The sequence below is a fragment of the Canis lupus genome, chromosome 8 (genome assembly GCF_003254725.2).
Source record: "Canis lupus dingo isolate Sandy chromosome 8, ASM325472v2, whole genome shotgun sequence".
Taxonomy (NCBI): Eukaryota; Metazoa; Chordata; class Mammalia; order Carnivora; family Canidae; genus Canis; species Canis lupus.
Window position 1 is genome coordinate 61,828,395 of NC_064250.1, and position 19,434 is coordinate 61,847,828.

General features: G+C 41.5%; 1 protein-coding gene and 1 non-coding gene across 9 annotated transcripts in view; both read right to left on the bottom strand.

The window, feature by feature from the left end:
* TTC7B (tetratricopeptide repeat domain 7B) overlaps window positions 1-19,434 on the bottom strand; it is a 250,993-nt gene that overhangs the window by 173,808 nt on the left and 57,751 nt on the right. For all 8 annotated transcript variants that reach the window (XM_049113415.1, XM_025443119.3, XM_025443121.3 and 5 more), the window contains one exon: window positions 8,523-8,653. In XM_049113415.1, coding sequence (XP_048969372.1) covers window positions 8,523-8,653 — 131 coding nt within the window. The remainder of the gene's footprint in view (window positions 1-8,522; window positions 8,654-19,434) is intronic.
* LOC112658204 (small nucleolar RNA SNORA11) lies at window positions 12,652-12,781 on the bottom strand. Its single transcript, XR_003135597.1, has one exon. It is a non-coding gene; the product is annotated as a small nucleolar RNA SNORA11 (small nucleolar RNA).

Below are 19,434 nucleotides of genomic sequence, written 5' to 3' on the forward strand. Positions count from 1 at the left end.
TCTCACAGCAAGCAGCCTATCCTAATCCTTCACTGCACTTATTAGTATATTTTTTTACTTGATTATTGGCTGTCTCCCTCTGTGGTGCAGAAACTTACACAAAGTCAGGCCACATCTATTTCATTTACTAATATGTTCAGTGTCTACGGCAGTGTTTGGTACAGGGTAAGCATTGAATATATATAATAAATGAATGAAATACATAATGAATGAATGAGTGAATTTGCAAGACCAATCAGAAATGCAGAAAAAAAGCAGTAAGATAGTAACCTACTGTGCACTAGGTACTATGTAGGTACACAGGCTCTCTCATTTACTCCTCCCCAAAAAGAGATACACACTACTACCCCCTCTTCACTATAGAAGGAAGCGAGGCTTTGTTCCACTGTGTGGGTTGCCCAAATTGCATGGCTGGCAAGTGTTAGAGTTGGTGCTGAAAACTCAGGTCCCCCAGACTCTGTAGTCCAGCTCCTTCCCCTTGTCCCATCAGTCTTCGTTTACTTGCAAAACAAAGTCCAAAAGACTAGAAGTCAGAGCTCCTAGGATGAGGGTTTAGGTTACAAATGGGAAGAATGGGAAAGACACAAGGGGGGAGGGAGACAGAATAGCTCGGCTCAGGGTTTACCCTTCAGTCTAAGCACCTTGGATTTCATCCCTTCTTCACATCTCTAACACATGGGCCTGGGCAGGAGTATTGTTTGGCAGTGGCGAAGCCACTTGTTCTGAGGATAAACACTTCCCTGCAAGAGGACTGCCAACAAGCATCCTTAACAAGTGCAGCCTGCTTTGGCAATAGCATACACTTAATGACTAAGGAAGCATGATAGCAAGGAGGCAGAGGTCAAAGACTTTAGGTCAAAACTCCCAGGTTTAGGGGCATCTGGGTGGCTCAGTCAGTTAAGCATCTGACTCTTGATTTTGGCTCAGGTCATGATCTCAGGGTCCTGGGATCGAGCCCTGCATCAGGCTCCATGCTCAGCATGGAGTCTACTTAGGATTCTCCCTCTCCCTCTGTCCCCTCACTCCACTCATGCTCTCTTTCTCTCTCTCTCTAAAATTAAAAAAAATAATAAAAAATAAAAAGACCCAGGTTCAAGGTCAGGTTCTAATACTCCTCACTACTTGTGGACTTAAGACAATTCTTTCAATCTCTCAGACTTTCACTATCCTCATCTGTGTAATGGGGATAGTAATATATACCTGACACTATTGTTATGAATTGTAAGTGGGAAACTTAGTGAGCATATAAACATTATAATCCTTAATGGAGATATATTAAAGAGTTACCTTCAAGTAGGAACAAAATAATGACATTTTCTACCACTTTTATTTTTTAATATTGTTTAGAAAACCTGGAGATAAGGGAAAAAAACCTGGAGATAGGGTACGAGAGAAATTCAAAATTCAGTTCAAGGGTCCTCTCTTTTAGAAGCCATCCCTGCACTAGCACGCTGGTCCCCCAAGACCCTTCTCTGGGCTTACAGAATCCTCTGAGAGGTTCCCGCCAAAGCACTGCCCACACTGGCTATGGACTTGGGTCCTCATGAGATCATATGTTTCCTAAGGACAGGCTCTGAGGCTTATTGACTACAGTGCTCCCGGTGTTAAGCACACTGTAGAACATAGAAAGCACTCAATATTTGTGTAAGCGGATTAAAAAATTCAAAAGCATTGCTATATGGGAAAATATATGAAAAAAAAATAACGATCCTATTCACAAAGCAATACAAACAGAAAAGATGTGGGAATAAAATAGACCTACTAAAATCTCTGAAACAAAGTATTGTAAAATGGCAAGAGATATCATGGTCATGGATGAGTGAAGACTAAATAGAATTCTCCGAATTATATATAGGGTTCATAAAAATCCAACCAATCCTAACAGGATTTTTCTAGAACTCAACAAAATTATTCTAAAATTGACCTAGAAGTATCATCAGAAAAGAATAAGGGATATTCTGAAAAATAGGAGTAATATGTAGTTAACAATCCTTTCAGATGTTAAAACCCATGATAAAGTAGTTATTGAATGATGTCATACTGGTGTGATATAAGATTAGCAGAACAAAATACAAAAGCCAGAAATTACTGTTGTATCTAAAATTTTATTGAATGACTTGAAATATATAACAGCAAATATGAAAAAAATAGAGATAAGATCACCTTAAAGTGGTAGCAAAATTTGAGAAAAACATTAGAGTCATATCTAATATCACACAACAAAATAAATCCTGAGAACATTTGGAAATTAAAAGTTGTTTTTGAAAATATGAAAAAGGACTGAAAAATTTTTAAATACTAGAGGGAGCTTATCCCAATATTTCAGCTTTAAAACAATGAAATAAATGTGACTGAAGAAAATCAGATTCAACTATATACAGATTTTTAAATTTATGAGCAACTTAAAAATGGAAATTTACTGAGAAAATATTTAGAGCAAATATGATTAAAGGGTTAACATATTTGTGATATAGGCTTTATTCAAATTATCAGAAAAAGATTTCACCCAAAAACTGGACAGAAAGTATACACAGAAACAAAAGGGATATAATTAGGTTAAACATAAAGTTACCATATGACCCAGCAATTCCACTCCTAGGTATATACCCAAGAAAAAATGAAAACATTGCCCACACAGAATCAGGTATGCGAACATTCGTAGAAGCATTACTATAATGGCCCAAAAGTAGAAGCAACCCAAATGATAAATGATAAATGATAAATGATGAATGGATAAACCCAGTGCAGTACATCCATAAAATGGCATATTATTTGTCAGTAAAAAGAAATGAAGCCCTGGCACGTGCCAAAGAAGCCAGCCATAAAAGACCACATTTGTGGGATTTTATTTGTATGAAATGTCTAGAATATACAAACCCATTCAGACTAGGGGAGATCAGGGGTAAATGGGGAGTGAGTGCTAGTAGGTACAGGGTTTCTTTTTGGGGCAACAAAAATGGTCCAGAGTTAAATACTGGTGATAGTTTCATGACTCTAAATATATTAAAAAGTACTGAATTGTATACTTTAAATGGGTGAATGAGATGGGATGTGAATTCTAGCTCTATTATGCTGTAATCCAAAAAAGAAGTGAAACATAACCCATAAGCGAATAGATGGGAAAAACTTCAACCTGACTGACAAAGAACTGCAAACTCAAACCTCAAGCAAGGGACCATTCCACCTGGCAGCCCAGCAAAAATGACTTCGGCAGGATAGCAACCCCGTCGGGAGCACAAAGCAACCACTATCCTCCCGAACTGCCAAAGGGAGGAGATGTCAGGAGGCCTTGCGGAAAGCAAATGAGACATAATATGTAGTTAATGGGGATGTCAAAAATATGTCCAGGTGTGGGAACCCACCCTTGGGAAACAAGGCAGGCCAGGAGGGCGCCACCCGCAGGGAGCCCAGCGGGGGGTCCCAACCAGCAGAGGCCAGCCACCTCTCCATGAAAACACGGCAGGCTTCTGACATGATGGTGAGTGAAAGAACACGGACACAGAGCTCCATAACGCCGTAATGGTACGAGGGCCAAGACTGAACGAGAATGTGCGAAAATTAAAATAAGCTACTGTTCTTCTCTGGCTTCCAGACTTTTCTAACTCAGCTTTTAAGTGCGTGCAGTCGGCAGACGGCAGGCCTGGGTCAGAGCACATTTAGTGGCTGGCTGGGCAGTCTCCTGATGTTTTAAGGAAGCAGCTTGGGAAGAATGAACAGTTCCCTGCTGCTCTGGCTCCAGTGGGGAGCTGGGGAAGGGAGGGGGGATGAGAAGGAAGGGAGAGGGGATGAGAAGGAAGAATTTTTTTTTTTTTTTTGTCTTCCATTTTACAGCTAAAAGCATGGCTGTGTGGACTCCCAGAGTCACACCCTGCCTCTCCCATGGGCAGCACTGAGTCCTTCTCCTGAGACATCATCTAGTCCACCTAGGTGTCCAGCACCTCGGCCCTGTGACTGCAAGCTTGTCCTCTAGTGAGGAGGTAACACAGGCAGGGCCCGGCCTTGCTGACCAGGGAGCCCCTCTCTGATGGCCACAGAGGAATTCCGGGGGGCGTCCAGCAACACACGGGGACCAGCTGTGTCTCCTCAAAACCTGAGCGCTAAGGCCGCCCATAAAAAGTCTGCGGGGATCCCACAACTTAGCATTAACTTCTTTTCTAAAATAGGGTGTGAAGAAGTGAACTGTCGGCAGAAGGTAAAGTTCCACCCTGGCACGGCGTCTGCTCAAGAAAGCCCTAACCAGCTGGTTGGCTGATGCCTGCAAAGGACAGAGACAGGATGATTTCATTTGCCAAAAGCAGGGCTCATATTATGATATTCAAAAGTGAAGTCATCTTTATTCCTATCATGGCACCACGAGAAGCTCCTCGTGGGGCAGGTAACTTTATTTACTGTTGGCACACTGCCACCATCTGAAGATAAACAAATCAAGGACAGCCTCTGTCATTTCTAATTCTATCTGTTCTAATTCAATTTTTTGATTAAATCATGGTATATGCACAATTTTAGAAGTATCTCTTATTCCCCTTCAGAGAACAAACTATCAGAGAAAATTAGGTGACTCCCATAACCCTAATATAACAAGGACAGCACTAAACAAATATTTCATCGCCCTGCTTTTGTGTATTCAGTTTTCTTTGGCCCTGCCTCCACCTTTGGACAAGGGGTTGGGGGGACAAGGACATGTGGAAATGTCCCATGCCACGTGAGGAACCCTGGTGGCTCGCTGGCTCTTTAGTTCCAGACAAATCAGGTGGTGTGAGCCCCAACATGAAAATGGAAAGCTGAAGCACACAGAAACACACGAATGGACCAAGGCCCAACAGTCAGAGGCAAACACAAGTCCAGGACCTAGATATGATACCAGGACTCCAGGCAAGCTGCTGTCCCCATTATCTTCTGTACAGGAAAGGGAGAACCAAGTCCTCCTGAGAAAAATTACTCCATAAATATTCTGTTAGAAATTATTTAACATTCTGGGTGCGTGAAGTGGCTCCGTTGGTCAAAGTCTGCCTTTGGCTCTGGTCATGATCCCAGGGTCTTGGATCAAGTCCTAGGTCAGGCTTCCTGCTCAGCTGGGGGTCTGTTTCTCCCTCTTCCTCTCCCCCCTACTTGTGCCTTCTCTCACTCACTCTCTCTCTCTCAAATAAATAAATAAAATCTTTATAAAAACTTATTTGACATTTTTAATAAAACAGCATGTTTAGAGTATTCCAGATTTTTATTGATCTGAAATCTTCTAAGATTAGTAAAGAGTATACTGCCAGGTGACACAGATACAGACCATATAACTGTTGCTAATCACACACTAGGAAGTACTGAGTTAACCCACTTTCCCTCACCATAGCCTTATAGCTATGTTACATATGAGGATCCTGGGGTGGCACAGAGAGGTTGAGTAACTTGCCCAAAGTCCCACAGCTCAGAGGTGGCAAATCCAGGATCCCAGCACTGACCATCACTTTACCACTGTGCTCTGTTCCATCTCACAGCTCAAGTTAGCTGCCTCGAGGGGCAGCCATGGCCGCCTGCCTCCTGAAGAGTTATTGCCCATCAAACACTTCCCCTATTCAGAGAATCTGGCTGCCTCAGATACATGATTTGGGGGCTTCAGATCATGAAAAGATATTGACCATGACACCCCAATCTGTCCCCAAAAGTTCTTCCCCAATTTTTTCTTGCTAGTGAATGAAGTTAAGAACCAACACTTATAAGTAAAATGTCAAAAGGTCCTGGCCAACAGAATTTTCTTCACTATGGAATAGCTGGGAAATGGAGGGAAACCACTGAAACCCATGGCCTGTGCTCAGCAGAACCAAAACAGGAACAGAGCGTGTGGGGCTTTCTACAGTCAAGGCCTATAGACCCAGAAAAACAAAGCACTATTTAGCTAGGCTTGTCCCAGCCTGCCTATTTCCCTAACAGATTCTATTCAGATTTCCCCAACAGATTCAGATTCTATTTCCCTAACATTTCTGTTTTCAATTTAGCATAATTCTTAAAAGTCTATTTAAGTTCAAAATTAAAAAAAAAAAAAAAAAGTCCAGGCAGGTATCTTCTGCATAGCACCCCCACCTTGCCCTTTAAAGACCTTGAACATCCACCATTCTCCGCAGTCACTTAAGGAAGACCGCTTTCCCCCTAGACTTCCCATCAATCCACAAATGGTTTCTTGAGCACTTACTACAGTCAAACAGGCATTTGGTTCGCTCAGTCTCTCCTGGTACTAATATCCCAGCTTGCTGAGGCCTCAAGCGGCTTCCCATAAAGGAAAAGTCATGCTGGAAAATCAGAGCCAGAAAGGTGAACATCACCTTTGACTGCTAAGATTGCACCCCAAGCTGAGGCAGCTTCCCCACGCTACCCAGCACTAGGGCTGGCTTGGCTGAACACTTACTGAGCCCTTCGTGCAGGTAAGGGTATGAGGAATGACACAGCGTGTGCCTGTGTGCAGGGTTCAAGGTAATGACATGAGTGAGCCCTGAAATGAGTGTCGGCAGAGTTCTAGTCCTAGCTTCAGCCCTGACTTCTGTGCATCCTCTCTGTCTGGGCCTCTGTTTCATCTTCCAATCTGATATCCTCTGACCCTTGTCTCCCCAAAAACGCATGCAAAAATCTCTTTTAAGTCCTATGATTAGGGGCACCTGGGTGGCACAGTCAGTTAAGCATCCAACCCTTGGCTTTGTCTCAGGTTGTGATCTCAGGGCAGCAGGATCGAGCCCCATGTTGGGCTCCATGTTCAGCGTGAAGTGTGCTTGAGATTCTCTCCCTCTCCTTCTGCCCCTCCTCCTCACACACTCTCTCTCTCTCAAATAAATAAATAAAATTTTTTTAAATGCTGTGATTATAGCATTTTTTAAAATGCCGTGATATAACAGTCTGACCAAAGAACCAACAGTGAATAGGTGGCTCTATGTGAGCACAACGGCAAGTACACACAGGCCTGCCAATCCCCAAGTCATTAAAGACCCGTGTAACAGATGCACCTCCTCTCTGCCAGCCAGGAGATGCCAAGATGACAGGGCTGGACAACTGGTGGACAGTAAGGTACAAAGCAAGGGTCCCTACATGGCAAGGGCTGTGGGTGCAGCGACAACAGGTTGGCTGCGCTAAGCAGACGTCTCCACTTTCAAGTGCTGGCCACCAAAGACGCACACAGTGAAGACAATGTGGATTCTGAAAGCAGGCTGCGTGATCATTTTTCTAAAGATCATACCATAAATTATGAATAACCAAAACTTCCCTTTCTCATAGAAGCCTTCCGATAGGACATTTTGGCAAGATGGTCAGGTATCTTCCTGAATTCCTAGCTGTCACGACCCGTGATTTATAACCCATGCTGGTGCCACCCAGGTCCAAAGCTAGTCCCATTATTCCTCCCTAGTCTTCTCTGTGGCTCTCATCTGCACTCCTGGCCCGTTACACAGAAACTCTGATCCTCGTCACACACATCAGCACGCTAGAAGACTTACGAAAACAAAATCACTTCCGTCTGTACACTTACAGCAAAACAAAGCTAACCAGACTTCGGCAGCCTCCCCCATTCTGATCCTTAGGGACAGAGAGCATCCAAAAATTGATGGGAAACCACACGAGTCATTTTCAGTTTCACGGGATTTCTAGTCATTTTAAATAACCTCACAGAACACATCTCTGGGTGTGAAGGGGAAAATATTAATGTCAAGCCTTGGTTCGAATGCCAGGAAACTCTGCCATGGGCAGAGATGGCTGGAGCCCATTGTTATCAGCAAAAGTAAGTGACATTTACGAAGAATCCAGTATATTTCTGCGTCGGGACGGGATGCGGGAAAAAATCCCTTTATTTACAGGATCTTTTACAGTCCCTACCAGAAATGAAGTAGAAGCTATTATGCTCCTTTTATAGATGGTGAAATTGAGGCAGAGCATGAAGGAACAGTAAAGAGCAAAGCCAAAAGCCAGCGATCCTTCCAAATGGACAAGTTGTGCAAACCTGGCTGGTGTGCCTGATGGGGCCTCTAACCTCCTCTGCCCAAGGGTGTGAACTCAGGGCCTCCTGCTCCGGTGGCCCCCTTGTCAGCTGCTGGTTCCACCACAGGTGACTGCTGACTGCTGGCAGTAAACCCTCCCTGAAGATCTCAGGGGATCCACACCTGCTCCAAGTCGGTCAGCCAGGAGTCCCCAGCAGCCTTTCCATGTAGCTACTGAGGTAAAGCCTCCCAAACCCCAGATGCACATCATGTTGGCATATTGTCCAGACAAGTACAAATGGAGCTCAACCTACTTTGCACAGGAGAACGTGAATGACTAACCAGCTCCGGGGCGCACTGTCATTTCTGCTCTGGGGATGTTAAAACGCTTCCCAAACGCTTTTCCCGAGGTGCTACAATCACCACCAGCTCCTTTGCACTGAAGAACATAAGTAAAGCTTTGCATCCAGAGGCAGATGTGCTGAAGGTTTTCCAGAGGATGAGCACAGTTCTCTAGAGTCGGACTGGAAATTTTTAAAAATTATCAACTGGAACGAACACACGGTCCTCACTTACCCTTTCTATCTCTTGGAGGTAGAGGAGAGCAATGTCCCCTGCTTTCTCATAACAGGTGATGACATCCTGTTCCCGGTCCACGTGGAGGTTACTGGTAGAAGAGGAAACAGGCAACTTCTCTAAACAAAGTCCTTAAAAAAAAAAAAAAAATACAAAACCTGGTTGAGTTGTTTTTCGTGGAGCTTAGTTTTTCAACATCACTCTAGAGGGCCAGAAGATGGCACGAGAATGGCACCAACTGTCCGAAGAAGCAAATGCTCTGCCTTCTACCCTCCCTCACTGAGAACATTTGACCTTAGTATCCAGGTGGAGAATCTGATCAGGTACTATACCATGATCCCATTCAGATGTCACAGAGCTTCTCATCCAAGGACATTGCAAGGTCCTTGGAGTAAAGCAAAGCTAGGCTCACAGCACAATACTAGCTAAGGAATATCTTCTATCCCAAAAGGTCCACTTAACTGATTGAACATAAACATGATATTAAACGATCTTGGGAGTCTCAGTTACTAGGAAAATCTTCCTAGTATCTCCGGAGCTTCAGAGTTTTGCAGTCACCATAGCACCACAGACCAGAGATCAGTTATGGGCTAAGAAAATACCAGAACTGCTTTGTGGGCATTTCTTTGGAGATGGAGATCCTCCTTGCCAAGAGAGAGCTCAGGGCCGGGATGTATGAAAGCACAAAGGGCTAAAAAACGAAACAAAACAAAACAACCAGTGTTGGGAGGAGCAGCTGGTGCCTGAATGACCACCAACCTGTAGGTCTGCTCTGGGCAACCAGCCGGGAGCAGCAGGCCCCGGGGCTCCACTCACAACCTGTTAGAGAGAGGGCACACTGCAGGGAGGGGGGCTGGTGCCTCCACACAGGAGGGCCTCTGCTGCCGTGAGTGCCCTGGGACACATATATACACACATGGGACACTCATTCCACTCCAGGCAATGGCGCAGGATAGGGTTTGATACTGACAGAAATGGGGTCTGGAACTGGAAGAAGCCAGAGAAATGCCCCCAGAGAACCCACTCATTTTACAGACCAAGAAGCTGAGATCAGCCACAGTAACGCAAGTGACTCGCCCCAAACCTGGCGAGTCATGCAGCCAGCCCATGACACAACAGGAATCTGAACTCAAGTCTTTGGCCTTCCAAACAATAGTCATCCACTTGGTTGCTAACTCTCAGAGCGGATGCCACTCCAGACAGGGCGCCAGACACATCAGCAAATGACCCACAGTTTCATGTGCCATCATTTTGAGAATGGCCTCTTCCAAGCTGCTCTTATCAAACAGTGCTTGTCCCTCCAGGCTGCAAAAATCCACTAGAGACAGCTGTAACAAACAGAAAGGAGGAGAAATCACTTCTGTTCACAAGGAGCCAGCAACGGCAGGCAGCGTGCCTGGGAGCTCACAGATTATGAGTCCATCGCAGAAGGTATGGCTCGAAGATTTTATTTTATTTTTATTTTATTTTATTTATTATTTTATATTTTATTTTATTTATTTTTTTGACAGCTGTTATTGAGGTAACATTGGCATATAACAAGCAAAACATTTTGTCAATATTTCATCATGATGGGTTTTTTTGTTCTTATTTAATTTTTTTTATTAATACCAAAGTCTACAGTTAAAACTGCATCAGGGTTCACTGTGTTCTGTCGTTCACAAGTTTTAACAAATTCATAAGGTCATGTCTACCGTTACAGCACTGTACAGATTTGCTGCCCTAAAAACATCCCATGCCCCTCTAATTCATCCCTACCTTCCTCCTCCTGAGCCCCTGGCCCCACCACTCATCTTTTCACTGTCTTTACCGTCTTGCCCTGTCCAGGGTGTCACACACTTGTAATCCTGCAGCACACAGCGTTTTCAGTACCAGCCTTTTCAGACTGGCTTCTTTCACTTCTTTCACGTAGCATTTAAGGTCCCTGCACACCTTTTTGTGGACTGATCATGATCACTTCTTTTTGTTTCTACATAATATCCCATTTACTCATTAATCCATTGAAAGGCAATTGATTCCAAGTTTTGGCAATCATGAATAAAGCTGCTATAAACATTCATGGGCAGGTTATTGTGTGAACATAGCCTTCAACTGAAATGCTTAAATATGAGTGAGACTCTGTAATAAATAGCTAAATAAATATACTTTGTTTACAAATAGCAGGACACCTGGGTGGCTCAGCGGTTGAGCATCTATCTGCCTTCAGCTCAGGGCACGATCCGGGATCCAGGATCAAGTCCCGCATCTGGCTCCCTGCATGGAGCCTGCTTCTCCCTCTGCCTGTGTCTCTGCTTCTCTCTGTGTGTCTCTCATGAATGAATGAATGAATGAATGAAATCTTTAAAAAAAGAACAAATAGCTTTGAAACAATATTATAGTTAGCTTTGTAAGACACTGCCAAACTGTCTTCCAGAGTGGCTGTTAACCATTTTGCATTCTCATCAGCAAGGAATGAGACTTACTGTTGCTCAGCATCCTTGTCAGCATTTCGTGTTAATCAGTTTTTTGGATTTTAGTCATTCTTTTAAAAAAAAAAAAAAAAAAAGATTTTATTTATTTATTTATTTATTTATTTATTTATTTATTTATTTGAGATAGAGCACAAGCGGGAGTAGAGGAGGGGGAAAGGAAGAGGGAGAAGCAGACTCCCCACTGAGCATGGAGCCCAACTCAGGGCTCTATCCCAGGACCCCAAGGTCATGACCTGAGCTGAAGACAGATGCTTACATGACTTAGCCATCCAGGCACCCTGAGTTTAGTCATTCTAATAGGTGTATGGTAGTGTATCCCTGTTGTTGTAATCCCTAAAGACATACAATGCTTTTTTTTTTTTTTTAAGATTTATTTATTCATGAGAGACACAGAGAGAGAGAGGCAGAGACACAGGCAGAGGGAGAAGCAGGCTCCATGCAGGGAACCTGATGTGGGACTCGATCCCAGGTCTCCAGGATAACATCCTGGGCTGAAGGCAGGAGCTAAACTGCTGAGCCACCCAGGGATCCCCCGATGCTTATTTTCCATCAGTATACTTCCTTTGGTGAAGTGTCTGCTCAGATCGTTAGCCCTTTTTTCAACAGGGCTGTTTGTTTTCTTATTGTTGAGTTTTACGAGTTCTTTGTATATTTTGGATACTGGTCATTCATCACATATCTGCAAATATTTCCTTCCAGTCTATGACTTGTCTTCATTCTCTCAACAGTGCCTTTCACAGAATGAAAGTTTTTAGTTTTGTTTTTTTAAAGATTTATTTATTTATTCATGAGAGACACAGAGAAAGAGAGAGGCAGAGACATAGGCAGAGGGAGAAAGAAGCAGGCTCTCTGTGGGGAGCCCAATGTGGGACTGGATCCTGGGACTCCAGGTTCATGCCCCGGGCTGAAGGCAGATGCTCAACCGCTGAGCCACCCAGGCATCCCAGTTTTTAGTTTTAATACTGTCTAAACTATCAGTTTTTTCTGGCATGAACAACAATTTTGGTATGGTATCTGAAACCACACTGCTTGGGGATTCCTGGGTGGCTTAGTGATTTTGCACCTGCCTTCGGCCCAGGGCATGGTCCTGGAGTCCCGGGATCGAGTCCCACATCGGGCTCCCTGCATGGAGCCTGCTTCTCCCTCTGCCTGTGTCTCTGTCTCTCTCTCTCTCTCTGTGTCTCTCCTGAATAAATAAATAAAATCTTTAAAAATAATAATAAATAAAACTACAGTGCCAAACCCAAGGTCATCTAGATTTTCTATGTTATCTTCTAGAAGTTTTACAGTTTTGCATTTTACACTTAGGGCTACAGTCCATTCTGAGTTAACATTTGTGAAAAGCCTAAGGTTTGTGTCTACATTTTTGTCTTTTGCATGAGGATGTCCAGTTGCACCAGCACCATTTGTGGAAGAAACTATCTTTTCCCCATTGAATTGCCTTCACACCTTTGTCAAAAATCAGTTGGGTATATTTCTGGCATCTCTGTTCTGTTCCTTTCATTTATTTGTCTATTCTTTCCCCATTTCCCCAATACTATGCTGTCGTGATTACTGTACACCATTTTATTTTAAATAGCTTTACTGAGGGATAATTTATATGCCATAAAATTCACTAGGTTAGGTACAATTCAACAACCTTTATTTTATTTTTTGACACATGTAGGGTATTTGTTCATAGGAAGGCCACAGGTTTTGTGCCCCTTGTCACAATGAACCCAGATTCCTGTTGGGTGTGTTGTAAACAGAGGGGCCATTTCTTCAGGCCCCCTGCTCTGAGCACACCCCTCAACAACTTTTAATAAACTCAGAGTTGTGCAACCACACACAGTGTAGTTGGAGAACATTCCCATTGTCCCCAAATGATCCTTCCACGCCAAGGAAGTCAATTCCCACCCTTGCTTCAAGCAACCACTAATTTGCTTTCTATTTCTATACATTTACCTTTTCTGACATTTCATAAAAACAGAACTACATAATATGTGGCCTTTTGTGTTGAGTTTCTTTCATTTAGCAGAATGTCTTCAGTGTGCATTCAAATTACAGCAGTATTCCATTTCTTTTTATTGCTATACAGATAGATGGCATTTTATCTGCCCATTTGCCAGAAATGGACATTTGGGTTGTTGCCAATTTGGGGCTATTAGGAATAATGCTGCCATGAGCATTCATGCATAATTTTTTGTGTGGACATATGTTTTTAATTCTCTTTTAATGGGTATATACTTAGAAGTGGAATTATTAGGTCAGATAATACATTTATTTTTAACTATTTAAGAAATACCAAACTGTTTTCCTGTTTTCCAAAGTGGCAATACCATCTTACTATTCCCACCAGCGATTTATGGGGGGGGGGGGGGTCCAATTTCTGCATATGCTGGCCAACACTCATTATTGTCAGTTTGATAATAGCCATCCTAGTGGGTGTAAAGTGGTATCTCATTGTGGTTTAATGGCCGTTTCTGTAATGACTAATGATACTGGCCATCTTTTCATGTGCTTCTTTGTTACCCATATATCTTTTTTTGTGAAATGTCTATTAAGACCTTTTAGCCATTTTCATTGGGTTGTTTTCTTATTACTGAGTTTTGAGAGTTCTCTATATATTGTGAATACAACTTTTCTATCAGATATGTGATTTGCTAATATTTTCTCTCATCCATGAAGTTTTGTCATTCTCTTAACATGTCTTTTGAAGACTAGAAATCTTAAATTTTGATGAAGTCAGATTTATCAGTATTTTCTCTTCTAAATTGTCCTTTGAACTTCATATCTAGGAAATCTTTGCTCAACCTGAGGTTTCTTTTCTTATATATTCTTATAAAACTTTTATAGGGTTAGATTTTACATCAAGGTCTATGATCCATTTTAAAATAACTTTGTACATGTTGCAAGGTAGAGGTCGAAGCTTACTTCTTTACAGATAGATACCCAAGTGTGCCGGTGCTACTTATCAAAGATCTGCCTTTGCAGTTTTGTGAAAAATCAGATAGACATATCTACATTTGAGCCTTTTTCTGGATTCTCTATGCTGTGCCAAGGAGCCATTTGTCTATATTTATGCCAGTATCACCCTTTCTTGACTACTGTACTTTTATAAATCTGAAAGTAGTGTTAGTGTTCCAATTGTGTTCTCATTTATCAGTTTTCTTGGCTAACCATAGTCTTTTACACTTCTATATAAAATCTGCTTGTCAATATATATATTTTTAAGTTGGCTAGGATTTTGATTGAGATTATGTTGAATTTATAGATCAATTTGGGGAGAACTGGCATTTTAACAATATCAAGCTTTCTGACCCAAGATCACAACACGCCCTTTCATTTATGTAGGTCTTTAACATCTCTTGGTAATGATTTGTCGTTTTCAGTATACATGTATTGCAAACCTTTTCTCTCAGACTTACCCTTAAGTATTTCATATTTACTATAGTGTTGCAAACGGTATTATTTTAATTTCAATTCTCTTTGGTCCATTGCTATAGATTTTGGGGGTCCCTGGGTGGCTCAGTAGGTTAAGTGTCCAACTCTTGATTTTGGCTCAGGTCATGATTTCGGGGTCATAGGATAGAGTCCTGTGCCAGGCTCCTCCCTCAGAGTGGAATCTGCTGAAGAGTCTGTCTCTCCCTCTCCCCGTCCCCACCTAATATAAGTAAGTAAATCCTTAAAAAATACAATAGATTCTTGAATAGTGATCTTGAATTCTGTAACCTTGCTAAGTTTATTTATTAGTTCACCCATCATTTTTGTGGATTCTCTCAGAATTTGTATACAAGACAATCATGTTTGCAAATACAGGCAGTTTTGCTTCATCCTTTCTAATCCAGGTGCCTTTTATTCCTCTGTATTGCCTTATGCCTTATTACACAAGAACCGCCAGCACAATGTTGAATGTAATGGTGAGGACAGACATCCTTATCTCATTTCTGTTACGAAGAAAGCACTCAGTCTTTCCACCATTAAGTTTGATGTTAACTGTGAGTATTTCACAGATGCCCTTTATCAGGTTAAGGAGAAGCTCTTACACATCAACTCTGCTCTGAGTTTATATCAAGAATGGATGCTGGATTTTCTCAAATCCTTTTTCTTTGTTCATTGAGATAACCATATGGCTTTTTTTCGTTCTTTTTTTAAAAAAATATTTTACTTATTTGAGAGAGAGTGAGCAGGCATGAGTGGCAGTGGAGGACAAAGGAAGAGGGAGAAGCTGGCTCCCCGCTGAGCAGGGAGCCCAATCTGGGGCTTGATCCCAGGACCATGACCTGAGCTGAAGGCAAATGCATAACTGAGTCCCCAGGTGTCTCTCTTGTAGTTTTTTCAACTGGTGAATTACACTGACTGATCTTCAAATATTAAAACAAACTTCCTTTCCTGAGATAAACCCCAATTACCATGATATATTAACCTTTTTTATGCTGTCAGATTTGACTAATGTTAAATTTTTGCTTAAAATGTGTTTCATCTACATGCATGAAGCATATCTGTCTGTAGTTTTTCTGTAATGGTTTTGGTATTTGTGTAAATGCTAACTTCATAAAATGACTTGAGAAATATTACCTCCTCTTCAATTTTCAGGAGGAGTTGGTGTGGAATTGTTATTTTGTTCTTAAATTTTTGGTAGAATTTACCAGGAAAGCCATCTGGACCTAGAGTTTTCTTTGTGGGAAGCTTTTTAACTATATATTTAATATCTTTGATCTGGGACTGTTCAGATGATCTCTTTCTTCTTAAGTGACTTTGGTAGTTTTTATCTTTTGAGTAGTTTGTCCATTTCTTCTGAGTTGTCAAATTTATCGACATAGTGTTTTTTATAATATTCCCTGATCTTTTTAATATCTATAGAATCTCTAATGATGGCATCTGTCTCATTCCTGATTTAGGCAACTTGTATTCTCTCTTTTTATCCTGAAATAGTCTGGCTAATGGTTTATCACTTTTCTTGAAACTCTCAATAAAGATCTGTTGATTTCATTGATTTGGTTTCACCAATTTTTCTCTATTATTTTCCTGTTTTCTATTTATTTCTGTTCTGATTTGTATTACTCCTTTTCTTCTGCATACACAGGATTTGATTTATTCTTCCTTTTCTCATTTCTTACGGTGGATACAAAAGTATAAATCTAAGACCTTTTTTCTTCCCTAATATAAGCATTTAGTCACAAATTTTTCCCTAAGTACTCTTTTAGCAATATCCTACAAATATGTTTTCATTTTCATTCATTTCCCAATACTCATTTAACTTTTTATTGCTTCTTTTGAAATACATTGTTTATTTATGATTTTATTTCTCCTCTTTATTTTTTTTTTATTTCTCCTCTTTTATTCATGACCCTAATTAGCCAAAGGAATGTTGAAAAAGAAAATCAAAGCTGGAGGCATCACAATGCCTGACTTCAAGATATATCACAAAGCTGTGATCATCAAGACAGTGTGGTACTGGCACAAAAACAGACACATTAAAAAAAAAAAAAAAAAAAAAAAAAACAGACACACACAGATCAATGGAACTGAATACAGAACCCAGAAATGGACCCTCAACTCTATGGTCAAGTAATCTTCAACAAGGCAAGAAAGAATATCAATGGAAAAAAGTTTCTTCAACAAATGGTGTTGGGAAAACTGGACAGCCACATGCAGAGCCACATCCAGAAGAATGAAACTGGACCACTTTCTTACACCTACACAAAAATAAACTCAAAATGAATGAAAAACCTAAATGTGAGACAGGAATCCATTAAAATCCTAGAAGAGAACAGAGGCAGCAATCTCTTTCACTTCAGCCACAGCCACTCCTTGCTAGACATGTCTCCAAAGGCAAGAGAAACAAAAGCAAAAATTAACTATTGGAACTTCATCAAAATAAAAAACTTTTGCACAGCAAAGGAAACAGTCAATAAAACTAAAAAGCAACCTACAGAATGGGAGAAGATATTTGCAAATGACACATTGGATTAAGGGCTAGTATCCAAGATCTATAAAGAACTCATCAAATTCAACACCCAAAAAACAAAAAATCCACAGGCATCTGGGTGGCTCAGTCGGTTAAGTGGTCACCTTCGGCTCAGATCATGATCTCAGGGTCCTGAGATTGAACCCAGCATCAGGCTCCCTGCTCAGTGGGGAGTCTGCTTCTCCTTCTCCCTTTGGCCCTCCCCCTGCTTGTGCTCTCTCTCTCTCTCTCTCTCTCTCTCAGATAAATAAAAAAAAATCTTAAAAAAAAAAATCCAGTCAAGATATGGGCAGAAGACATGAAGAGACATTTCTCCAAGGAAGACATACAATGGCCAAAAGACACATGAAAAAATGCTCAACATCACTCAGCATCAGGGAAATACAAATCAAAACCACAATGAGATACCATCTCACACTGGTCAAAATGGCTAAAATTAACAACTCAGGAAACAACAGATGTTGGCAAGGATGAGGAGAAAGGGGAACCCTCTTACACTATTGGTGGGAATGCGAACTGGTACAGCCACTCTGGAAAACAGTGGGGAGGTTCTCAAAAAGTTAAAAATAGAGCTACTCTCTATGACCCAGCAATTGCACCATTGGGTATTTATCCAAAGTGATAAATACATAGTGATTCGAAGGGACACCTCCCCCCCAATGTTTATAGCAGCAATGTCCACAGTAGCCAAACTATGGAAAGAGCACAGATGTCCACTGATACATGAATAGATAAAGAAGATGCAGCACACACACACACACACACACACACACAGTGTATATACACACACACACACACAAATGGAATATTATTCACCCATCAGAAAGATGAAATCATTTGCAATGATGTGGATAGAACTAGAGGGTATTCCACTAAGTGAAATAAGTCAGAGAAGACAAATATCATATGATTTCACTCATATATGGAACTTAAGAAAACAAACCAAATAAACATGTAGGAAAGAAAGGAGACATAAAATAAGACAAAAACAGAGAGGGAGGCAAATCATAAGAGACTCTACAGGAAGCAACCTGAAGGTTGCTGGGGGGGCGGTGGGTGACGGGATGGGGTTACTGGATGATGGGCATTAAGGAGGGTGCCTACAATAGCCAAACTGTGGAAGGAGCCTCGGTGTCCATCGAAAGATGAATGGATAAAGAAGATGTGGTTTATGTATACAATGGAATATTACTCAGCCATTAGAAATGACAAATACCCACCATTTGCTTCAACGTGGATGGAACTGGAGGGTATTATGCTGAGTGAAGTAAGTCAATCGGAGAAGGACAAACATTATATGTTCTCATTCATTTGGGGAATATAAATAATAGTGAAAGGGAATATAAGGGAAGGGAGAAGAAGTGTGTGGGAAATATCAGAAATGGAGACAGAACATAAAGACTCCTAACTCTGGGAAACGAACTAGGGGTAGTGGAAGGGGAGGAGGGCGGGGGGTGGGGGTGAATGGGTGATGGGCACTGAGGGGGGCACTTGACGGGATGAGCACTGGGTGTTATTCTGTATGTTGGCAAATTGAACACCAATAAAAAATAAATTTATTATAAAAAAAAAAGGAGGGTGCCTGAAGTAATGAGCATTGGGTGTTGCATGCAACTGATGAATCACTGAATTACACAGTATATGTTAATAAAATCGAATTGAAATTAAAAATTTTAAAAAGGAATGAATAGTTATCAAATACTTGGGGATCTTCCTATCACTGATTCCTAAATTAATTCTATTATAGTCTGTGCAGTAAGAGGCACATTCCAAAGAAAGGTTTGACTCCTGTGCAGCTTTTGGGGAACATCCTCTAAGCCCTTGAATATCCCACCTCATATAAGTGTCTTTGTATTTCTGGGGCCTCAGGCCATACCAGATAGTTATATTTATGATGTGATTTATGGTGAAGGTCTTGGGCCACACTGTATCACACTCTGGAAGTGCTAAACACTGAATAATTAAGGTTAGTTCCAGGAGCACTCCATTTCTACATGACAAAACTCCAGTAAAAACCCAAAACACCAAGGTATGAGTGAGCTTCCCTGACTGGCAATACTCCCTAAGTGTTGTCCCCCATCATTCCTGGGAGAATTAAGTGCTATCCACTTGAGCCCAGTGGAGGAAGGCCACTGAAAGCTTGAGTCTGGTCTTTCCTGGACTCCACCTTGAGCACCTTTCCCTTTAAGTATTGTAACCTGAAGCCTTTTTTGCAATCAACTGAGACCATGAGTATAACAGCTTTTCTGAACTCTGCGAGTCTTTCTAGTCAATCACTGACCTAAGGGTTGACACAGGTCAGAGAACATACTTGAACCTTTCCAACATGTTGAAACTTGTTTCTGGCCCAGATTATGGTCAATCTTGGTAAATACTCCATCACCCTCGAAAAGAATGCGTATTCTGTTGTTGGGTGGAGTGTCATATAAATGTCAATGAGGTCAAATTGGTAGACTGTTTTGTGCCAGGGTCTTCTGTCTTCACTGACCAA